Source organism: Eriocheir sinensis, chromosome 65 (assembly GCF_024679095.1).
Source record: "Eriocheir sinensis breed Jianghai 21 chromosome 65, ASM2467909v1, whole genome shotgun sequence".
Lineage (NCBI taxonomy): Eukaryota > Metazoa > Arthropoda > Malacostraca > Decapoda > Varunidae > Eriocheir > Eriocheir sinensis.
Genome location: NC_066573.1, coordinates 639,496 through 664,336, shown reverse-complemented (window position 1 = coordinate 664,336; position 24,841 = coordinate 639,496). Strand labels below are relative to the sequence as shown.

General features: G+C 41.4%; 1 protein-coding gene across 1 annotated transcript in view; it reads left to right on the top strand.

The window, feature by feature from the left end:
• Positions 1-24,620, top strand: part of LOC126987492 (mucin-17-like) — an 89,859-nt gene extending 65,239 nt beyond the window's left edge. The window contains exons 10-11 of the mRNA XM_050844457.1: positions 2,298-2,403; positions 20,939-24,620. Coding sequence (XP_050700414.1) covers positions 2,298-2,309 — 12 coding nt within the window. The 3' untranslated portion in view covers positions 2,310-2,403; positions 20,939-24,620. The remainder of the gene's footprint in view (positions 1-2,297; positions 2,404-20,938) is intronic.
• Positions 24,621-24,841: the final 221 nt, after the last annotated feature.

Here is a 24,841-nt window from a genome sequence, read left to right as displayed (position 1 = left end):
CTTGCTGTTCCCCTCCTCCTCCCCTGAAGACAGCTCCTCAGTTACCTCCTGCAGCTGTTCCTGGTGAAGTTGACGCAGCTCGTCAGTGGTGAGGTCTTCAGAGTGTGCTTGCACCAGCTCCTCCACATCATCACTGTCCACCTCAATGCCTATGGCCCTCCCCAGAGACACAATGTCCTCCACCACAGCAGACTCCTGGACTGAAGGCTTGAATCCCTCAAAATCCTTGGCTGTCACACAGGTCGGCCACAGATTTTTCCAGGCAGACTGCAAGGACCTCACAGAAACTTGACCCCAGGCTTTATCTATAAGCCTTAGGCAGTGGAGGATATTGAAGTGATTCTTCCAAAACTCCCTCAGAGTGAGCTCTGTTTCAGAAGTCACCTCAAAGCACCTCTCAAAAAGTGCTTTTGTGTACAGCTTCTTAAAGCTGGCGATGACATTCTGGTCCATGGGTTGGATCAGTGGCGTGGTGTTGGGGGGGAGGAACATCACTTCGATGAATTTATACCCCTTACCCAATTTTTCTTCCACGCCTGGAGGGTGTGCAGGGGCATTGTCCATCAACAGGAGGGCCTTGAGTGGTAGTTTCTTCTCTATTAGGTATGTCTTCACTGCAGGTGCAAACACCTCCACAAACCACTCCGTGAAGAACTGCCTGGTTGTCCAGGCTTTCTTGTTTGCCCTCCACATCACACTGAGTTTGCTCTTTTGCACACCGTTCTTCTTGAATGGCCTGGGGTTTTCCGAATGGTACACCAACAGTGGTTTAATTTTGCAGTCGCTGCTAGCATTGGCGCACAGAAGCAGGGTTAGCCTGTCTTTCATGGGCTTGTGTCCTGGCAAACACTTCTCTTTCTTTGTTATATAGGTCCTGTTTGGTAGTTTTTTCCAAAACAGGCCTGTCTTGTCACAATTAAAGACCTGTTGTGGGCTTAAGTGCTCCTTATTCACAAATTTCTTAAATTCAGGCACAAACTTCTCGGTGGCAACTTTGTCAGCACTTGCGGCCTTGTCGTGCCTCACAACAGAATGAATTCCAGTTCTCTTCTTGAAATTCCCAAACCACCCCTTACTAGCTTTAAAATCTTCACTGGAGTCAGAGGTAGTATCACAAATAAGATCACCATGGAGCCGCCTAGCTGCAAAATCGGTGATTCTTGCTCCTTTCTTGTATTTATCAATAATCTCCTTTTTCCGTTCAATGGTTGTCACTACATTCTTCCTTTTAGGCTTATTTTCACCACTAATAAGCCTCTTTGGTGCCATTGTAAGTTTCTAAATGAAAAACCACAGACAGAACGCAGGAGAATGTTGTTGTTCTCACGACCGCGGCGGACAACTGGCGGCGGCGGGGAGGGAGAGGCCAGGAGCCTTTGTTTACAACCACGTGTGCAGATGTTTGAGTACCAGATATTTTTTTGAGTACCAAGTCGAACTTTTGCGTTCGAGTATCGAAAAGTTTAACTTCCAAGACGTTCGAGTATTGAGTCTTCACTGTAATAGTAATGTGAGCGTAGGTGGGATAAAATGGCGGCTAGCCAGTACCAAATTGTATTTTCCCCATACGAACTTAATGAAGAAGTGGGTGTTGGCGGTGGCCAAGTGGATAAGGTGGTGAGTGGGGTCGGACTGAACAACATCAAAAGGCAGATAATGCCTACCGATGCAGTCGTGCTAGAACAAACGAAAAAAAAAAAAAAAAAGGTGTGGGTGGGGCAAAATGGCAAGGGCCAGAACCAAATTGTATTTTTTTTTCTACAACAAAGGAGACGGCTCAAGAGCACAAAAAAGGAAACAATAATAAAAAAAAAGCCCATTACTTGCTGCTCCCCCCCAAAAAAGAATCAAAAGAGGTGGCCGAAAGAGAGGTCAATTTCAGGAGGAGAGGTGTCCTGATATCACAGGTTTAGTTATTCCTATGGCGCGGCCGTTGCTCAGAACCAATTAACCGTGCCATACGCGACTCGACTGTAGTCACTTTGGGGATATTTGTCACTCCGGCCCGCGGCCTGCTCCCAAAAGTCTCATCTGGCCCTCACTCTGAAAAGGTTGCCCGCCCCTGCAATATATCATTTAGTCCCATTGCCTTTCAACCATCCAGTGACTTCATAAGGTTATGAAATAACCTTAAGAAGCAACCCTAATGCATGAACTTGTGATATACTTTGCCCTTGCTATAAGAAGGTAGGTTTCATCTAAACTGATTATGTAATGAGTATGTCCATTTCTCAGTGTGCATGAACTTAGTCTGCAAATATGTGTGGAATATTTTCCTAAGAATATATCTTTTCCAGGGAGGACAGTAATCCTTGATGCCTTAGTGCTTCTGTCTGAGAGTGATGGATTGAGAAATGGAGTTACAACCTCTACTCCCACAGGTTTAGCATACTAAAGCACTAGGTGAGTATTTTTTCCTTATATTATTGGGGAGAGCGGTGATGATTTGGACACTTTCAAAACATGTTTTTAGAAAAAAAAGTTGAAGCAGCATTGTCATTTTCTTGATCTCAAAATGTTCTTTCATCACTTGTCTCCTTATAGTCCGGCAAATCTTAAGTGGTGGCTCTGACGTAGACAGCCCGCTAGACACTGGTGCTATGTCTCCAACTGACCTCGCGCACCGTGCCTTACACACCCTTCTCTCTCTCTCTCTCTCCTCGTGTCTCTCTCTTTCTCACTCTAGTATAGAAATGTGGTTTTTATGATTGATTCTCTATCTGTGAGTGAATACAAAGAAATTTGTACAACACTTGGCAGCGTTGCCACCGCGGCGTTGTCAGCTCAAGTCAACCCAACACACCGCAGTTGCCAGTTGCTCTGCCCGCTTTAATTATCGCATTTCTGCCATTTTTTGGTGTGTGTCTGCCATCTGCCATACAATATCAGCCATATGGCATAATTATGACAAAATATGGAGACTGTACCTGTATATGTAATGCCAGGACCGTCAAGCAAATTTTGATGTGAATCATCCAGGTGAATGATGAGGTTCCGCTGGGGATGGCCAGGGAGTGGGGAAGGAGTGGTCGCTAAGAACTTTAAAATATTACACTTTGACCTTATTTCCACACCACCCAAGGGGTAAAGAGTCTTGGTGCATTTTTTAAAGAGGTTTATTATTAATATTATTAGTATTATGCATTGTTGTCCACCATACTCCCCGAATGAGAGTACACCCCCACTTTTCTCTCTCACACACACACACACACACACAGAGAGAGAAGGGTGTGAGAGGCATGGTGTGCGAGGTCAGTTGGAAACGTGGCAACAGGGTCAAGCGGGCTGTCTACGTCAGAGCCGCCACTTAAGATTTGCCGGACTATAGTTTGTTAATATCACACCCATAGCTATTTCCAGTTTTCAGCAGTAAGTGATGAAACAAGTTTCTAAATCATCTTAACCATCCTTACCTGTGGTGATAGTTCAACCAGTGAGGTGTGATGGTATGGATACTTGTATTACTCAATATAATTTAAATATAACCTCTTTTTCTTATACCACAGAAAGCAACTTAACCCATAAACTGCGCAAATGAGGTTCGGGAATAGCTCCTGGGTGCGCAATAAATGGCAAAAAATTAACCTGCTGGAAAACAATTTTTAGTATTACAACACCCAAGAGGGACATGTTGAACACCAAATAGTGTAAAAAAAAAATAATAATTCACCTAATGTGGCAATGATGGCGGGATAAAGGTCGCGGATATGAGGCGACCTTGGGAGCGCTGGTAGTGACGGGGTACACTGGCGGATTTGGGGGGGGGCCATGGGGGCCATGGCCCCCCCCAGGAGCTATGGTGGCGCCCTTAGGAGCTATGGTGGCGCCCCTAGGAGACCAAATAATTAAAATTTAAATTGGAATACATAATATTCCTTGGCATTGATCGATAGGAAAATATTATGTTCCATTAAAAAAAAGGCTCACTAGGGGGTGTGGGGGGGAGGGACGGGTGTGGGGGGAGGGACGGGTGTGGCCGTGTGGGAGGACGGGGGTGGGGGAGACCCGGGAGGGGGGGGTTCTAAGGCAGCGCATCGTATTTTTCTAGTGTTAAAGAATCTCGATTGTGCTCTATATGTAGCGCTTTTTCAGTTTTATCCCAGTTTAGCGAACAAATTTTGAATGGTTTGTCAAGGATCTGCAGTTTACCGCCAACAATCTAATTTAGTGATAATCGTGATAGATGACAACACTAATAATAAATCAGCTGAGCAAGGTTGACCGTACGTGCTCTGCTATCAGGAGCACAATGTCCGAAGAGAGATTGGAGGCCCTTGTTCTGCTCCAAACACATCGCAATCGTCTTCCTTCTACAGAAGCTGTAATAGATAGGTTTTCCATGTCTGCTTTAAGGAAATTATCATTTACCTTGTAGAGTCTTCATGAGACCCCAATTCATTGCAGACTGCATGGTAACACTGGTTGCTTATGAGTTGAGTTACGAGATTCATTACATTCATTTGCTCAGAAGTCCAGAATAGCTTTTAATTTAATCTCAGTTCGGTTGTATTGATTAGGAGAAAGAAAACCTTAAGTTAGTTCTAGTCAGTCTACAATTTAACAAAACCCTATCCATTTTTCAATGCAAATTTTACAAAAAAATACGAATACTACTATTATCCCCTTCAAGCACTAAAATCTTCGTCATCTCTTTTCTGACCATTATTAGATCATTTTATTCAGATTTGAAAGAGTATATTAAAGCCAGATTGAAAGGTATATTTCTTTGATTAGAAGAATTTCCTTGGGCAACTGTACATGAATGATTTGTATATAAGCTGCCAACTGTAGGGATTTGGTGCCAGGTGCCCTGCATTATATTCTTAGTTACTACTACAGTATATTTTGATTTTACTGATTGATTGTACGTTTAACTATCATAATCATTCATCCTATAACATTTTCAAATGGATTCAGGTACTAGTAAAATCCATGGAATAATTACTCATTGAAAGTATGAAAACTTGCAAGTAAAATTATTTATGTTTAAATTTTCATTAACTATTATTGATGTTTACTTCTATAAATATTTTTGATTAGCAAGTATTTTTTTTTTACCTATTTCAATCTTCTTGTGAAAAAAATATCAAATGAACTTTCTAAATAGCAAAACACTTATTGTTAAAACACAGGATTTTTTCTGAAAGGCCTTGCTCATGGTGCTTTAAAAAGCACATAAAATACTTCAAAATCTCAAAAACCAGCTGATTGGGCTCGCTTCGCTCGCCTATCTCTCTCACCAAAAATTCAAAGCGCCCCTATCCTCTTTGGCCCCCCCCAGGAAACCTCCCTAGATCCGCCTATGACGGGGTATATAGGACGGTGGCAAAGGGAAGATGACACACGGCACAGTCACGTCTGAACATTATCTTGCAACTGATTATTCATTCCAGTTACAACATACGAAGTAAATCACTGGAAACATCACTTTGTCAATTTCCTGTAACATTTGCTTGTATTATTTTTTTTAGCACATTCACCTTTCAGATCACCTATTTTATTTTCCCTTACCCTAAACTATTTACAGTCTACCTTACACTGTGCTTTTCAGTATTCTTTCAGTGTGTGATACTCAGTGAAACAGGGTGCAGCACACATTGGTACTTGACATTCTGCGCACATAGTCACCACCATTTTTCTTGATCTCTCACGTTTGTTTGTAGAGGTACATACATGACACCGTCTCTGTTGTTTACGTCCTTTTTCTGTGTCTGGTAAATATTCTAACTTGTGTCTGGTGAGGCAGTCCTTACACAGGAGTCTGTCAGGACCATGTGACTGACGTCATCCTCGAGCTGTACCTGTCACTGTCCCATATTTCTCCAAAAGCTGGTTGGCTACATAGTAAGAAAACTCTCAAGACTGGAAGTGACTAAGTACATGTTATATGCATTCAGCATTGTAACATTAACAACATGAAAGAATAGCTTATGGTACCATTTGACACATTTCCTCACACATTCAATACCAGCAAGCTGACAGGCACTTTTGTCGACTAGGCGCATATTCGCGTTGTAATCAATGACAGCATCTGGCTTTCTAATTCTTTCATGTGTCCTGTGGTCTTCCTTGTCAGTGTCCTGCATGTGTCCTTGATGAACAGTGGTGAGCATGGTCACGTCACGTTTGTCATGCCAGTTTATGGCCAGGACTTTTCAACTCTTTTGCAGTTCCACATTACCACGAACAGGTCGTGCTTCAAGTTTTGGCATATGTTTCCTGTTCTTACGTACTGTGCCACATGACCCAGTCATATTTTCTAGTAAATACTGACACAGACTAGGGCTAGTGTACCAGTTATTGGTATATAGGATATGTCCCTTATCCATGTACCTTTCCATCATTTTCTTCACAACTGCGCCAGATACTCCCAAAGGGTCACCTTGTGGAATGTCAACAGGGGTGCCAGTATACACTATTGCATCTAAAACTATCCCTGTTTCGCAGTCACAAAGGATAAAGAATTTGATACTGAACCTATGCCTTTTTGAAAGTATACACTGCTTGAATATAAGTCTCCCCTTGAACAACACCAGGCTTTCATCTATAACAACCTTGCAAAAAGGATAAAAGAATTGTCTGTACTTCTTAGTAATCATGGTAAATACTCTTCTAACCTTCCACAAACGATCATTTTCATCACGTTCATTATTATCATGGAAATGTAGAAACCTTATCAATAAAAGGAATCTATCTCTTTTCATGATGGGATCAATTTTCCAATAATCACTCAGCACATTTTTTTTGTTTGTGGCATCAGCAGTAACAGAGCAAAAAAAATATACATTTCTTCTATGTTTGTGTCTGACCAGCGATGAACCCGTGATTTTGGGGTGAATGTAGCATGCTCCATAGTGTATTTGTAATAGCTGTTTGTTTGTGACACAACAAGTTGCATTACCTGGTCATCAATGTATGTTTCAAAATAATCAACCTCTTGTACATCATTATCAAGAGGCCAGTCATTAGTCACACCAGCAATATTTCTGTCAAAGTTATGAATGTCTGGCACAAAGTCTGATCCATCAGACCAGACGAATGGAGTACACGTCTCGCGTCTCTGAGACTCCTGTTCTCCCTCTGCCTCCCCCTCCTCTCCCATCCAAGCTGACACCCCTCCCTCACTCAGTTCATTAGCTGAGTCTTCTCCTATACCCCCACTGTCATTTTCCTCATCTTTCTGCCACTCTGAATCATCAGACAGAGATGACAGTGATTCATCAGGGTCTACTAGCATTGGTAAAAATTTTGTTGGTGTCAGTGGCTGAGTGGGCTGCCTGGCAGCGCGTCTGTGACCTTGAGAGCCAGAAACATGCTCACACTTGCCACGCTTCCTCAAACCAGCTGAATCTGATGGCTGAATACAATCTGAATCACTGTCACTTTCAGATTTATCTACTTCAATCTTTCTCTTTACCAATACTTTCTTTTTACCACCTCCCATGCCTCCCCCACGGTCATGACCGCAGGAGCTATGGGGCTGGTTAGCATCAGTAGATGACATATTTCTACTCTCCATGGCTGCTAAAGAGCAACTAATATGACGATGGTAACAACATGGTGCGAAAGAGGGATGACGTTGCCACATGAGGTTCTTTGGAATATACTTTGGCATCTCGGGAAATATAAATATCCACCTTGGAACATGCGTCATCTTAAGATGTCTGGCGCAGTCTAACTCATAGCATCTTGAGATGTCTGGTGCAGTTTACGGGTTAACCCTTACATTACAGCGATCGTTTATATAAGTGTGCTGCCACACGCCCCACCCGTACGAGGATCGTATATATAATCATCACACTCTACGCTCCCTGCGTTTCAAATATACCACCAGTTCTTGACTCAGAAGAATGGTGGAGGCATCTGGCATCTGTACACACTCTCATTTGTCTCCAGCGCTCGGCCTACCGAGGGCCACAGATCATTTCCCACTTTTGTTCGGAATACATCTGGCATGTCACGTGACGCGTCAAGCAGTTCCTCCGCTCTGGGCGGGAGAGCACAGGCGAATCAAGGTGACAGTGACTCTGATGACTTCTATGTTAGTGACATTGACAGTGATACTAGTGATAGTGACTGGCTATCTGATTTTGGAGACATTAGTCAACGAAGCAGTGATAGTGATACACCGCATGCCTCGCAGCCTCTCCCTCCCCCTGCCCCGAGTTCTTCATGACGGAGGCGTGGCCGTATTTCCTCACGATCTAGGATTACTGCATCAAGAGGGCGCTCCTCTCACTGGGTTGACAAGGAATGCCTATTTCTCTCAGTTGTGTGTGTGTGTGTGTGTGTGTGTGTGTGTGTGTGTGCGCACATAATGTGTTAGTGCAGATATACATATATTGTATGTCATAAAATGGAAAATTTTGACTCAGTCATGGAGAGAGAGAGAGAGAGAGAGAGAGAGAGGGAGGGGGGGAGGGGGGGGACATAAACAAGGGCATCTTATCGCTTTTGCGAGAGAGAGAGAGAGAGAGAGAGAGAATGGGCGCATCACTAACATTTTTGTCTTTTTTTGTGCTTTAGCATCTTTGCTTTTTACTTATCTTAATTCATCTTTTTTCATGGGGGTACACTTGGGCGGGGGCATACGGGTGTTTTTCTTCTGTTTTTTGGCGGGTGGGCACTTGTTCGAAGGCACCCGGTGAGGAAGCATGTCCAATATCAGTTTCAATTTGCCTCTTTTGATTACGTAGCGACCAACCCGGTGCCTTCGGACCGTCTCATTAGCTTGCTCGATGAACTGCCTCAGCTCCTGTACTTCAACCATGGCTGAGAAACAAATAAAAAAAAGAAAGCCAACTATGATAAAATTTGTTTAGTATTACATGTTTTGTGGAGCAGGAGAGCTGAGAAACATCTTACCGGCAGGGAAGCAATGCTGGGACTGCCTTGTAAAGCTGTCATAACACTGCTACGAGTAACGAACGTGTATTCTAGTTGTATCTTGTTGATCTCTCTTTCTCTCTCTCTCTCTCTCTCTCTCTCTCTCTCTCTCTCATAATAATGCTATACTTGCATTAGGTACAAGAAAATAACAGACACACACACACAGTCACACACACACACACATAAACAAACAAACGATTACGTTAGGCTTCAGTCCTTGTGTCCTGTCACATGTGTCTGGTCAGGAGAGAGAGAGAGAGAGAGAGAGAGAGAGAGAGAGTGGGGTGCTTCCCCGCGACGTGTCACGACCATGAGAAAATGCGCAGTATTTTCGGCTGTCATAACTTTTTTATTATTATTAGGAGAGAAGTTTTAGTACACCACCATATACACGTATACTAGATGATTATAAATTTATTACAACGAAGAAAGACACCATTTCCACCTGTTTTAAATGTCTAAATTTTCCCCGTGCACAGCATCCAGAGAAATATTTCGCCACCCGTACTCTAAGGGTTAAGGGTAACAAAAAGAAAGTGTAGAAAAAATGTCTGCTAATCATTGCTCCCACAAAAGCAAAAAGTGAAGAGTGGCCAAATAGAGGTCAATTTCGGATGGAGAAGTGTCTTGATACACTCATCTTGACGGAGGTCAAGTCATAGGCAGGAAGAAATACAGACAAAGGAGAGCTGTTCCAGGGTTTACTAGTGAAGGGGATGAAAGAATGGAGTTGCTGGTTTACATTTGCATAAGGGGTTTGGACAGTATAGGAATGAGCTAGATGAGTGCAGCAGTACTATGGGAGGGGGGCAGGCATGCAGTTAGCAAGTTCAGAAGAGCAGTTAGCATGAAAATATCAATAGTGGTTAGCGTGCTGGGCTCACATTTACTACGCCATGGACAACTTCGGTTCGAATCCCCATGCTACCACCTGGGATTTTTCAGTCACTGCCGAGTGGCCTAAGACTACCCACATGCTGTCCTGAAGACCACCCATCAACTCGGACTCTAGAAGAAACCATCCAGTGAATCAAGAATGAGTTCCAGGGGGCAGCATAAGCCAAGCATAACTGGCACCACTATAAAAATTGCCTGCGCCATGATGGGCTTGGGCCGACCACCTGGCCCTTAAAGAGAGGCTACCAGTGCTATAGGCGGGGATGTAAAAGAAAAAAAAAAGATAGAGAGGCAACATGACGGCGGAATTTAAGGGGTACAAGACTGTCAGTAAGAGGAGGGGAGATGATGAGATGAAGAGCCTTAGACTCCACTCTGTCCAAGAGAGCTGTGTGTGTGGAGCACCCCCCCCACACGCAAGGCTGGCACTACGGTTCGGTTGAAATTTTGATACACAGCACGGTATGGAATTACAGTACGTCACGGAAAATTTAGCAAAATTCCAAACCGTACTGTACCACAGGCCTAAAACCAGTGATCATCTTAAGATTTTTTTTTTTTTACTTTCCCATTAGCGCCTGGTAGGCTATATTTAGGATGCCTGATACATGTATAGTCACTTTGTAAATGTGCATTTTCAAATTTAGTGATGTATCTTAATTATTTTTTCACAAATATTTTTTATGTATGTATATATTTTCCTGATGGCGATAATGGTATGGAATTACACTACGGTATTTTTAATGTACTGTATGGTATTGAAAAAGAGCTGGGGGTACAGTGCAAAATTACAGTACGGTATTTTTTTCAGGTACGGAGTACAGTTAAAAATTCCGTACCGTACCGTACTGCCAGCCTTGCCCACACATGAGATGCATACTCCATATGAGGGCAGACAGCATCTGTGCAGGAGAGAAGAACTTGCGGAGATGATACAGAATGCCCAACCTCGAGGTAGCTGAAAGAGAGGAGATGTGAAGTTTCCAGTTCAGATTTTGAGCTATGGATAGGCCAAGGATGTTTATTGTAAAAGGTGACAACTGAGTGTTGTCGAAGAATAAGGGATAGGTGTTTGGATGATTGTGTCGAGTTGATAGGTGGAGAAATTGAGTTTTTGAAGGCTTGGAGGACACAAGGTACAGTACTATCTCCAGGATTGAGAGTTTCAAGTTTGTGATTCACTGAGTTTGCGATAGGGAGTCAAAAAATTTGATTTTTATTGAAAACTGAAATTGCGATATGCCCAAAAGAAAAAGGAAAAGGCGGCTAAAACCGTTTTTTTTCACACCTTGTTGTGGTCCTTGACTCCCATTCTTGCTCTTACCCACCCCCTGGGCCTATCCATTGGCTGCGGGAAGCATGGTGAGTGGGATCTGGGCAGCCAGGCATATATATATATATATATATATATATATATATATATATATATATATATATATATATATATATATATATATATATATATATATATATATATATATATATATATATATATACACAGGTAACTCTCGATTTACGCGAGTTTGGTTTACGCATTTTTTAAATAACGCGGGGTCCAAAATCCAAATAAACGTTTAATTTACACGTTTTTTTCACTTATACGCGATATTTTATGGAGTGGCCACCAGATGTCTCACACAACTGGACTCACACGGCGCCGCGGCCACACAGCTGAGCGCAGTTCTTCCCGCGTGCCACTTGAACAACAATACAGTACCCATGCTGCCACGCTACTTAACAATAGGGGTGGGTAGGTACTGGTACCAGCTATACAATACAGTACCGTTACCAGACTGCTCGTTACCGGTACCAATGCTAGCCAGTCGCTCATGGTGTCCCTCATTTCTTCCTCACATGAGTGAGGCTGAGACTGAGTGCAGGTAACTCTCGATTTACGCGAGTATTGCGTCCGTGAAGAGGTCGTGTAAATCAAAAACAATGTAAATCAAACAAGAGGTAGGTTTCTGTTGAAAAATAAATACCGTATTTTGCGGCGTATAACGCGCACCCCAAACTTTAAGACAACAATTTTGAAAAAAAAAAAGTTCTTAAAATGCTCAGAAATATGTACGGGTTAAAGAACATTGACGATGTACAGTTTCCCAAAATTTATATATTTTTGGTGTAATCTTTACTGCTTGAATTGACAAGTGTCCTTGAGTAAAGCAATGAAAATGGCGGCCGGGCTGGTGTTGTGAGAAATACATCCCCGTAAACAAACTGATGATGCACAGCTTCTGATATCATAATAAGCATATTATTCTCACAGCCACTCGTAGGTTATGACAGACAACTAGGCAAGACACAATTCACACGGTTCTGGTGACACGTGGCATGCAACTGTTTGTTGTGTGGGTGTGGTTGTGTGGTTTGTAAACAATGCAAATGGCGGCCGGGCATGAAATAACTCCTCGTACAAGACTCATGATGTACAGTTTCTGATATCATATTTACCCCATTATTTTCACTAATATTAATAATTAATAATGAACACATGGAGATTTTTTTCCAATAAGATTCTTTTATGTAGCTTGTACTGCTCCTTAGTCATACAATCGTAAGCCAGCTGTGACATCAAGATCATACAAATGGCGCCCGACGGGAAAACGGGATAACAGCAGGGCATGGGCGATCCTCCACCGATTGAATTTTTGTATAGTTCGCGATACTTTATTGGTGATAACAAAATCGGGTTATCGGCCATCCGCTACTTATCAAAATATATATCGGTATCTTCGTTACATTTGTAACCAAACCAGCGATAATCGCTACTTTTTTCCGCCTCTCTGGGAAAAAAAAAAAAAAAAAAAAAAGTTGTCTCCTCCCTACTGCGCATGCGTGGCCTGGGCACCCGGTGTTGTATGAAACAACTTCGGGGTATGAAATATCTTCGGTGAAGAGATTTCATACTTAGATCATCAACATTAAAACAATAGGTTATTTTTTGTTAGACTCAAAAATCAATATATCAAAGAGAAAAATAATTTAACTTTGCCCCCAAAAATGATTATTCACTGCCTCAAATTTGATATTCCATATTCATTTGTGAGCATGCCATGGTATTGAAGGCACCCGATGTTGTGTTATTTGGTGTCCCATTGTCAAAAGCTGGCGCTTTTGTCTACAAACACTGGTCTCTTGTGAACTGCGCATATTCAAACCAGTAAGTGTAGCCCTGAACAGTCTCACAAAGCTTTTTAACACATTAAGAGCTGCTGGAAGGCTGAATCAGACATACAGTACCACCATCCTCGTTGTTTCTAGAACGACACTCTGTACATATAAATACAACTCGTACAGAGTGTCGTTCTAGAAACAGCGGGGTTGGTGGTAGCTGTACTGTATGTCTGATTCAGCCTTCCAGCAACTCTTAATTACAGTTAAAAAGCTTTGTGAGAGTGTACAGGTCTACATTTGCTGGTCTGAGCATGCGCAGTTCACGAGAGACCAGTGTTTGCAAACAAAAGCGACAGCTTTTGATGGTGGGGACGCCAAATAACACAACACCGGTTCAGGCGTTTCTAGTATTACCGTCCATAGGTGCGTGTCAACGTGTGGTTTTCAGGTTTTGTAAGTTTTCTAAAATACAGATAATGAAAATTTGAATTCATCTATGTTTTTTATTTGAAATATCAATATAGTATCGTTTTCGCCTGCCGGACTTATCGCTAGTTAGTATCGGAATTGTGGATTTATATCGGGTATCGGTTATCGCCTATATTTCTGTCTCCAGTTAACAAATATCGGTTATCACCGATAAGGTTTTCCATTATCAGTTATCGGTTATCGGGAATAAGGTTTTCTGTTATCGTGCCCAGCTATGGTAGTTATTTGATCGCCCTGTATTCTATGGTAACATATTATAAGACAGCTATGGACTATGAAGGATCATTAACAATAATAAAGGTAACTTTGCAGTTGTTATTGGATAAGACAAAACACAGACCCTTAAGAACACTCCAAAGAAGAAAAAAAATCATAAAAAATTTGTACATTCGGCGTATAACGCGCAGGGCTACACTTTCAGGCATTTTTTATGTGAAAAAGGTGCGCGTTATACATTCAGTGGAGAGAGAGAGAGAGAGAGAGAGAGAGAGAGAGAGAGAGAGAGAATATCCATATCACCGAGATATCCAATCAGGCACTCAGACTCAGCCTCACTCATCTGAGAAAGAAATGAGGGACAGCATGAGTGAGTGCCTGGCTAGTATTGGTACCGGTACCATACTGTATGGATGGTACCGTTAGTACTGGTACTGGTACCATTACCTGCCCATCCCTATCGATGAGTAGTGTGGCTGCGGCACTGTGTGAGTCCAGTTGCGTGAGACATCTGGTGGCCACTCCATAAAATATCGCGTATAAGTGGAAAAAACGTGTAAATTAAACATTTATTTGGATTTTGGACCCCGCGTTATTTAAAAAACGTGTAAACCAAACTCGCGTAAATCAAGAGTTACCTGTACCTGAGTGGATATCTCAGTGATATGGATATTCTCTCTCTCTCTCTCTCTCTCTCTCTCTCTCTCTCCACTGAATGAAGTGAATATTTATTTTTCAATAGAAACCTACCTCTTGTTTGATTTACATTGTTTTTGATTTATGCGACCTCTTCAAGGACACAATACTCACGTAAATCGAGAGTTACCTGTGTGTGTGTGTGTATATATATATATATATATATATATATATATATATATATATATATATATATATATATATATATATATATATATATATATATATATATATATATATATATATATATATATATATATATATATACCCCTTTTTTCTTTTTTCCTTTTTTTTCTCGTTAAATGTTACCTCCACTTGAATTTCTCCTTCCACCACCTCCAATCCTGTCAGGTGCATACTTCAGACACTTAGCCATGACCTCTGCAACACCATGACTCTGTCCCAGATTGACGAGTTAGGACACTTCCTGCAATTATAAATAGGAAAAGGGTAGTCAGTGTTGTTTCACTGAAGGAGAAGACAAATGTTATCAGAATGTGAAAAAAATACCATAGATGGATAAGCATGCACCTTTCACGAGATTGATAGTCTTGATATGTCATTATCTCTTTCCTCTAGTATTTTCTTAAAAAACTAGACTAAATAAATATTAGCAAACAATCACTCCACTAAACGGCAGTAAACAATTTTAATAATAATACCACAAAAGTCGAAGACACCCATGCAAAGTATGACTGAGTTTTAATGAAGAGGGGACTGACTTAGCAAACATCCAGTCAACAGACACTTTTCAGAAGACTTGTAACTTTAATTTACTTGCAAAATATTTTGGGAGCTAAATGGCTTAGTTTACCGAAAGACAACTTTGTAAACTTTTCAGTGTTTATTGACTTCATTACAATAATCTTGCTCTTCTGTATTGTCACTAGAACTGCTATCCTGTGCATCAACCTCTGCAATGGTCTTTAGGTAAATTTTTGTTTTTTCACCAGTCTTTCTATTCCAGACAAAACCATTTTTTCTGGCAGTTTTTGGCCTGTTTTGAATTGATCTGCTTGTTGTTTTTTCCCACAAATCATTAAAACTAATAAAATGAGACTTTTAAATGTACACCCGTCACTGCCACCACAAATTATCTCGCATAGAGGTTCAACTTGCTTACTGTTTCTATATTTCACTCACTGCTCACAAAGATCACAAGTGGACAAACTAGAACAAAATCAGGCAATTTAATGTTTTTCCTGCTGTGTATTCCCCCAGCGCGCATGCATGGTGGACAGCACAGCGATTTATTTTTGCTAGGAGATATTTCTCGCAACACCAGCCCGTGTAGTGGGGTGCCACCATAGTGGGCTGTCCTGTCCTACACTGCATATTTCTGTTGCCCCACACTGCGTGTCGAATAAATTTAACTACTCCAACCTAACTTTGTAGCCTAGCTAACGGGGGGCTTTGCCCCCCTCGACCCCTTGGGTGTTGTGCTCTCCCTCCTAGCCCTCCATTGCGCCCTGAAGCGCCCACAAGAAACCCACTATTTTTTTTTAAATCGCTGGATGTTGTAACATTATTTCGCCATATAGTCAACGTTGAATTTATGTTGAAGAAGGATGTTGGTTCAGCGTCCATTTTCAATCACAATTCAACACTCAGCGTAAAAAGTATGAGCACGTCTTCTTCTTGGTGAATTTTCAACCACATTTCAATGTGATATCTCTCTTCCTGTTATTCATCAATGATCTTCTTTCCATAACAAACTGTCCTGTCCACTCATACGCCGACGACTCCACTCTGCATTATTCAACTTTTCAAAAGAAGGTCATCCCAACAGGAAGAACATAACTCCAGACTGGAAGCTGCAGAACGCTTAACCTCAGACCTTGCTATCATTTCTGATTGGGGCAGAAGGAACCTTGTGTCCTTTAATGCCTCAAAAACTCAATTTCTCCACCTATCATCTCGACACAATCTTCCAAACACCTATCCCCTATTCTTCGACAACACTCAGCTGTCACCTTCTTCAACACTTAATATCCTCGGTCTATCCTTAACTCAAAATCTCAACTGGAAACTTCACATCTCTCTCGCTAAATCAGCTTCCTCAAGGTTGGGTGTTCTGTATTGTCTCCGCCAGTTCTTCTCCCCCGTACAGTTGCTATCCATATACAGGGCCTCGTCCGCCCTCGTATGGAGTATGCACCTCACGTGTGGGGGGCTCCACTCACACAGCTCTTCTGGACAGAGTGGAGTCTAAGGCTCTTCATCTCATCAGCTCTCCTCCTCCTACTGATAGTCTTCTACCTCTAAAATTCCGTCGCGATGTTGCCTCTCTTTTTATCTTGTATTGCTATTTTCACGCTGACTGCTCTTCTGAACTTGCTAACTGCATGCCTTCCCCCCTCCCACGGCCCCGCTGCACATGACTTTCTACTCATGCTCATCCCTATGCTGTCCAAACCCCTTATGCAAGAGTTAACCAGCATCGCTCTTTCATCCCTCACGCTGGTAAACTCTGGAACAATCTTCCTTCATCTGTATTTCTTCCTGCCTATGACTTGAACTCTTTCAAGAGGAGGGTATCAGGACACCTCTCCTCCCGAAATTGACCTCTCTTTCGGCCACCTCTTTTCAGGGTTGGTGATTTTTTTTATTAAAAAAAAAAAAAAAATCTGACTTTTTTGCCTTTTTTTATTAATCAGCATAAAAAAATATTTGGAAAGTTATATATATATTCTATACATTAGTTTAAAACACATTTTGGAGTGTTTTTACAGCATGTTGCATCATCTCTCACTTGGTTACAATGCGTTTGAACCTGTCAAGCAGCCCAGTAGCCACTGACCAGGATTGTATCATCTCTCTCAGGCTCTGTTCTGTTTCTCTTACATCATGTTAGGACATAGGCGGACTTGTGCCACTGTGTAGTAGTTTGATTGTTTAGGTGTTACAGGCCAGCCACTCATTCCTGAGCTAACAGCAAGAGCGTAGAGATGTCACTGACCACAAAGATTAATGTATCTGGTAGGAAGAGTGATCCAGTGTGGGAACATTTTAACAGAATTCCTTCAAAGTCTGGGAAAGCATGGAGAGCTATATGCAAACACTGGAAACTGGAGTTACAAGGAATAGTAGCAAGACTGAAAAGAATCAAATTTATTGTCATAAGAATTAAAATCCTTGTTTTTTGAAGATTTTGAATTTCAATTTCAAAGAATTTTTATGAACTACTTTCAAAGAAGTGTATCATTATTTTTCAAAGACTGCTTTTACAGTATAAATTCAATGTGCTTTTGTTTTAAATACAGGCCGTAATAATTTTCTTTTTTAAATTCATTACTTCAGGAAATAAGTACAGTTCATTATAAGTAAACCTCTTTGATTTCCTTTTTTAATAGCATGTGGAATTTTTTGTTATACTGTACTGTAAACGGAATTGCTTCAATATTCTACTTCTCAGAAATAAGTACAGTTCATTACAAGTAAAACCCTTTGATTTCATTTTTTAATGGAATGTGGAAATTTTTGTTGTATTGTAAAAGGAAGCTTTTAGTGTTCTATTCCTCAGGAATATATAAAGCAGGTGTAAGTATGTGTTTGTTTTTATATTTTTCCTTTACATTCCATGTTGGTTTGGGCAGAAGTAAATATTGATTTAAATCAATGATTTAAAAAAAAAATCATTTGATTTAAATCTTGATTTAAGTAACAGATTTAAATCGGCCAACCCTGCCTCTTTTGATTCTTTTTACAGGAGCAGCGAGTAGCGGGCTTTTTTATTATTGTTTCCTTTTTTTGTGTGCTCTTGAGCTGTCTCCTTTGTTGTAAAAAAAAAAAAAAAAAAAAAAACGATATCTGACACATAATGAACATTGTCATTCTAATGTTGACTCGACGTTGACTTTACGGTGAGCGATGTCATGACCAAATTTCTAGCAATTATCGACGTCAGCTTTACGTCGTGTGCTTGCTGGGTTGTGTAGATTTCTGCACAGTCCAGTTTTTCAACTATTGTACCCTACCGAGTTTTGCGCTATCCGAGTTTCGCGATCCTCGAGTTTCACGGTTAGTCCTAAATTCTTACTATCCCGACTTTCGCGCATTATCATCCCGAGTTTCGCGCTGCTTTGACATGTACGGGTCACATCAACTTATCATCGGCATTATGCACGCTACCTTAAAAGGTAGTATCACACTGGACATTTTCCTCCAGACATTGTGGCTATGGCAAGAGAGAGAGAGAGAGAGAGAGAGAGAGAGAGAGAGAGAGAGAGAGAGAGAGAGAGAGAGAGAGGCTTATTTAACTATGAAGCCAGAGTTGGGGAGTTGGAGGGGGGATGTGAGGAACTTCTGTCCATGTAGATTGTAGAGTCTCAAAATACATACCTTGGAAAAAGGAAGAAAACGGGAAGAGAACGGGTCGTTTTGAAGCCGCACTTGAAGGCAGCTGCCTTACGATTGGCTGACAGTTCTGAAAACACGCTTGTGATTCGCTGAGAGTCCGATGACGTCATTGCCGACGCTCACCCTATCAGTGGCCTCACTGCCTTAACACTTAAAGCGCGGGCTAGATTTTGCCGCGCCTGGCCTGCCACGCGGGCATATTCACTCAAAAACACACCTCACTTCAACCTCAAGTATCTTCTCTCTTACTGAGCTAACGTTGCTGAATGAGGTATTATTGTAAAGTCCTTTTCCTTAGCTGTCCTTTGACATTAATTTGAACACCATATAAGCATTGGTAGAACGAGTACAGAGTTATGAAGTAGGAATTATGAAAACATATTATTATAGACAGGTACCCACCTCTATTGTTCTTATTTTCTATTATTTAGCAATAAAAAGCATCACTTTTTTACAGCTTCTGTGTACCATACCCATATAAAGCTCAAAAACGGCATGTTTACTGTACTTGACGACAAACTAATCAAATCTGAAGCGTGCTCATTAAAAATGTCATGTCCACTGTTCACTATTAAGGGTTAACCCTTAAAGCGCGGGTGTCCACAAACGCGGTGTTACACTGGCCGTTTTCATCCAACCGTTATCCGTAAGCTGGTGTCACACTGGGCCTTTTTCTTCCCACTGTGTTGGCGGCAGCTAGGGCAACCGGCAACTCCAACTTTTCCAGGTGTGCATCACACACAGCTAAGGTTGGTTGCCTGTATCCACATCCACAACGTAAACAAAGCACTTGCCCTGTATCAACATGGCGTTGTCTGTTAAATTAAGGGATGTCACGGCTTGTGCTGCCATTACCCAAGTTATGGACTTATTGCTGCAGTTAAATGGAAGGAAGAAACAGTTGTGGGTGTGGCATGCCTGTGGTTCCTCCGTGCCAGTTCTGATTGTCACCACTGCGCGTGCACGGCCAACCCACCCATCTAGACTCAACCACATAGACACATGGATCAAATAACAACACACACACACACACACACACACACACACACACACACACACACACATGCATGCACACACCAGATTCATTAGGAACCATTGCAGATGTTTCTGACAAACAGAAACGACTTCACCATTTCTTGAGTGTGTTAGAACGTATATGGTGTGTGGCTCACATGAACCAAACCTAGCTCTTGGTAAGAGGAGAGCAGTTGTCTTTAACACTGCTTTCTTCTTACCATTGGGTATGTTTGGTTTGTATGAACCACTCACCAAATAAGTTCTAACCCACTTTAGGAAATGGCAAAGCCATTTCTGTTTGTGAAAATCATCTGCCATGGTTCATGATGAGTCTGGTGTGTGTGTGTGTGTGTGTGTGTGTGTGTGTGTGTCTTTGTGTTTATGTGGTCGGAGTCTAGATGGGTGGGTTGGCCACTCATGCGCAGTGGTGACAATGAGAACTGGCACGGAGGAGCCACAGGCACGCCACACCCACAACAGCTTCTTCCTTCCATTTAACTGCAGCAACAAGTCCATAACTTGGGTAATGGCAGCACAAGCCACGGCAGCCTTTACTTTAGCAGATGACACCATGTCGATACAGGGCAATTGCTTTGTTTATGTTGTGGATGTGGATGCGGGCAACCAACCTTGGCCGTGTGTGACGCACACCCGGAAAAATTGGAGTTGCCCAAGCTGCCGCCAACGAGGTGGGAAGAAAAAGGCCCAGTGTGACACCAGGTTACGGAGAACTGACAACTCGCTCCCGAATGGGCGTACGGGCGTTGCCAGTAGCCACAACGATTAGAGGAAAATGGCCAGTGTGACACCGCCTTGACGCAGTGAGGCCGCTGATTGGGTGAGCACCGGCGATGACGTCATCAGACTCCCAGCGAATCACAAGTGTGTTTTCAGAGCTCAGCCAATCGTAAGGCTTCATCTGTGGCTTTAAAACGACCCGTTCTCTCTTCCTGTTTTCTTCCTTTTTCCAAGGTACATATTTTGAGATAACAAGGGAGTAAAGGAGGAAAAAAGTCAGCTTCTCCACGGGTCGGAACAAACATGCGCTTTTTCAGTGTTTTCAATACCTTGAGTTTCACGATCCTCGAGTTTAGTGCTATACCTTCAGAACAAAGCAAGCGCAAAATTCAGGAGGGTACTGTAGATGGTAACTTTCAACTACTACCCTCATATTGCAGCTTGAATTCATGGTGTGTAGGTTTTTCCAATGTGTGAATGACAATAACTAATGCACCTTTTCTTTCTACCCCATATATAGAACCCCTTCTCCCAGTGGCTGACGAGAAATGAAGATGAGATGCTAGTAAGCTGATCAAGATTGGTATCCATTTATCATGTCTCAGTTTAATTTGTAAACATCAGCTTGTACTGTTGACTTGTGTAGAGAATTAGTAGAAGTTATATCTATCATGATACATTTTAGAGAATCTCTTTGGTTTCAGAAAGCTACCCATTTACTTTAATCTGGGTTTAGAAAGTTAACAAAGTTGAAGAATGTCCTTTATTATGCCTTGCTTTTTGTCAGATATCAGTATATATTGGAACTTATGTTCTGCCAAGAGAATGTACTAGTTATTACCCTTTCTCATACATTTTTTTTCTACAGAGCTGTTATTATGTGAACTGATTCAAAGAAAAGGCTGTGACTATTATCATAGGAGAGAAATGGGTCTGTTTAGTGTAGACAGTTAACTTGTTAAGACTTGTTTGACACTGATTGGACATATAGGGTACTTTTGGTCCCTCCTTGTAATATGTAAATGTTTTGAAAAACGTTTTTTTACTTGTACATGTCTGAAAGTTATCAAACTTCTGATATAAGGTCATACCTTGTACCGTAATGGTATGTTGAAGATAATCTTTATTGTTAAAGATAATAAAAAAACTTAATCTATTTTGAGATTTTTTTGTGCTAAGAAAAAAGAATATCATTGATATTATGATGTAGCAAACATTTGGTCACCAGGAGAACAGGACACCTAAGTGGCTTTATAGCCATGGTCTTTAGCTTTATCCTAGGTTTAACATTCCTGGCATAACAGTAACATTTACTAAATTTGCAAGTGTCAAAGACACTTTTTTTTTCTAATAAAAAAAATTCAGAATACATCTTAGATGCTAACGCTGGAATTCTCAAACTATCTTTTCCCCCTTCCTGCGAGGAAACAAGGCTTCGTGGACCAAACGGTATTCTCAGTGACGAGGAGTGTCTTTGATGCAGCGCCTTTGATGCAGCGCGCGAAGTGGCGAGCGGGAAAGAAATGAACTAATTTCTTCTCTTGATGAAGAGGAGGTGAAGGCCCGCTCTTCGCTAATATCTTCGCACATTTAATGCTTTATTACAACATTTTTCCATGTTGCTGTATTATTAGTTGGGTATAAGAACAATTTAAAATTTCTAGGCCTTATATAAAAAGTCATACAATGCGAGAAACATTATTTTTTTCTGTTTATTCAAGATTTCCCGGTTCCTATGATAATTTAAGCCAACACTGGAACGCACCTCCCAGCCAGCACGGCCCGCCCTTCAGACTCAACTATTCACAACAGTTCTTTTTAAGCGATTGTAGGGCTGGCACTTCAAACCATAAGCATAAAGATTGCTGGGACAAATTTAAAAGTGACGGACTGACAGCTTGGCTTCGGCCTCCGGGCGAATGTTTCACAAGTCTGTATGAATATGTGGTGGTATGTGGTACTCCGTGCTGGGCTTTCACAGCCAATCTCCAAACTTGTGATGTCACCTGTGGGTGGAGCTTAGCAAAGCTCAGCAATATAGATGATACCATTTTCCACCCACTGATAGAAGCTCTTAGGCTAGTTAAAAATATATTTACAAGGGAGAAATAACGAAGGGAGAAAGAGATGTCTCATGGAACACGAGGAGAATAAAGAAAATAAAAGCAGTTTATTCTAACGAGGTCTCCTAAGCTCCGCCCACAGGTAACGGGACGAGATGAGAGGAGAGCGAAGCGAACATAGCCACGGGTACCAACCGATTAAACCCATCAATGTAAATTTTCTGCTATATATAGTGTATGTCACTGTATCAAGCACTGCTTACATAAGTACTCGCCACACAACATTTTCCATTATAGAAATGTACCTAAAATGTATTAATGTTTCGGTTTTCAATGTTTGTTTGATTTGCAGTAGTACCAACACTACACGGAAAGATAGTTTCGAAGGGGGAAAAGAAACTAGCGTTTGATAATATCTCTCACGGAAACACACTCTCTAAGCGACGCTTCGACAAAGAGGGAAGAGCTTCACTGAAAATTCCGCCGTAAATGTTGCATTCCCTGTAACTATAACCAAGGGTAACCAGATCACATAAGATGTTGTTGAAGGTCTTTGACAGTCTAGCAGACCCCACTTACCCTGACTGTGTCCTGTGACAATGAGGAAACACTTATGTCGGCCATTGTTTCTGTTTTGATGTTGGTCTTGGTCTCAGAGTCAATGACTCCAGGGTGTCATTTATATCAGCACTTTGGTTTGGTTACTATTCGTTAATCTTTAAATTAAAAAACTTTGCGTTCACTCATCAGTGACATGCTAAGGTGCTGGGTTTGTTACAACATTTGAACCACTGAACTATTCTTCTTAGGAGTGCTCTGTCTTTGTCATATGTTGATGTTTGGTTTGTCATGTCTGTGTGGTAATAAGAAGAAAGTGTAGTAAAACTGGTAATTCAAACAGTATATTCCAATGGTAGTATGAGGTTAAGCCACACACTTCCTCAGCAAATCTTGGTCTTGGTCATTGGCCGGGTGCCACCGGCCAAGATGAATACTTGCCAATGGTAATCAAACCTCCAGAGCTTGCAGGCCACCTGTAGACAATATTCCAGTTTGTATATAATGTATATTATTATTATCATTAATTTGGTGATGTCCAGTTAAAAACAAGGAAATGGTAATCAATCAATCAATCAATCAATGGGGGCATACGCCGGGGGGGCGCGTCACCTCGCCCACCGTACTGGTAATGGTAATTCAATATAACAGATATAGAGTTAGCAGTGCTCTGAAGGGGGTTTTTGATCATCTGTTGAATCTTGATGACATAACCACCTTAACTTGGTGATTTTAAAATTGCCAGTGCACCCCTTTGATACCAGCCATCAATGACAGCACTCCTTCAGACCTGCTCTCCAACTTTAAGTCATTCTCATATCTTGAGAAGCACATTTTAAGGAAAAAAGGCTGAGAGCAAACCAAAAATGCCCAGTCTAATCCTATAATCACAATGCAATCCTTGGAACCCACATTGGATCCCATCAGCCACTTTGCCCAGACTTCAACTACTTAAACTTCAACCTACATCTCTCCTTATGTTCTGAAACTCTAAGCTAAGTGCACAATTAGTATTGGCCAATTCTATTTGTCTTAGCCTGATGTTGGAGTTATGGAGTTCAGCAGGTAACTCACCTCCTTGATATAGGTGGACTCGCTGCAAATTTTCAACACGGTGCTGTTGTTACAGTGTGGTATACATGTGTATTGTATGGTATATATATTACAATATGGTGCTCGTCCAGTATTATATGTAGACATGTACCACAAGTCATGAACCAAACAACAAAACATCTTAGTACAATTGATAAAGATCTTTTTTTTCTCTCCAAAAATATGGCACCTGAAAATGGGTTGCATCTTCAACTTTGTCAAATATGGTAGTATTTAATATTTGTCTGTAAAGAGATAAGGTAACATGTGTATGACAAAGAAAACTGAGATTTGCTCAATCATATTGCATATACAGGAATCCATTTTTATTATTTTTATGCAATGTACAGTACAGTGGCCTCACGTCCAACATGGGATTTGGTCAGAGATCGCGTTGTGGTGGACAAACAATAGAACTTGGGGAATAAATAATTTTGTCAGAAAATTTTTGAAAAATGCCTTAAAAATACAATAAAAATCCTTACATGCTATGAACATTTATCTTACCTGTGAAAGTGGTGTTGGCTGGCTTCATGGAAACTGGAGAGGGCATTTCTGAGGCTGTAGGGAGGCCCCAGGGGCCTTTTGGATTAGGGTCTTCTTGATCACCCTCACCTCCTGCAGAGTGTGCTTCATCCTCCTCCACCACCCTCATGAACCCTTCGAAGTCAAGCTGAGAGACTACAGATATAGCATCATCATCCAGTCAG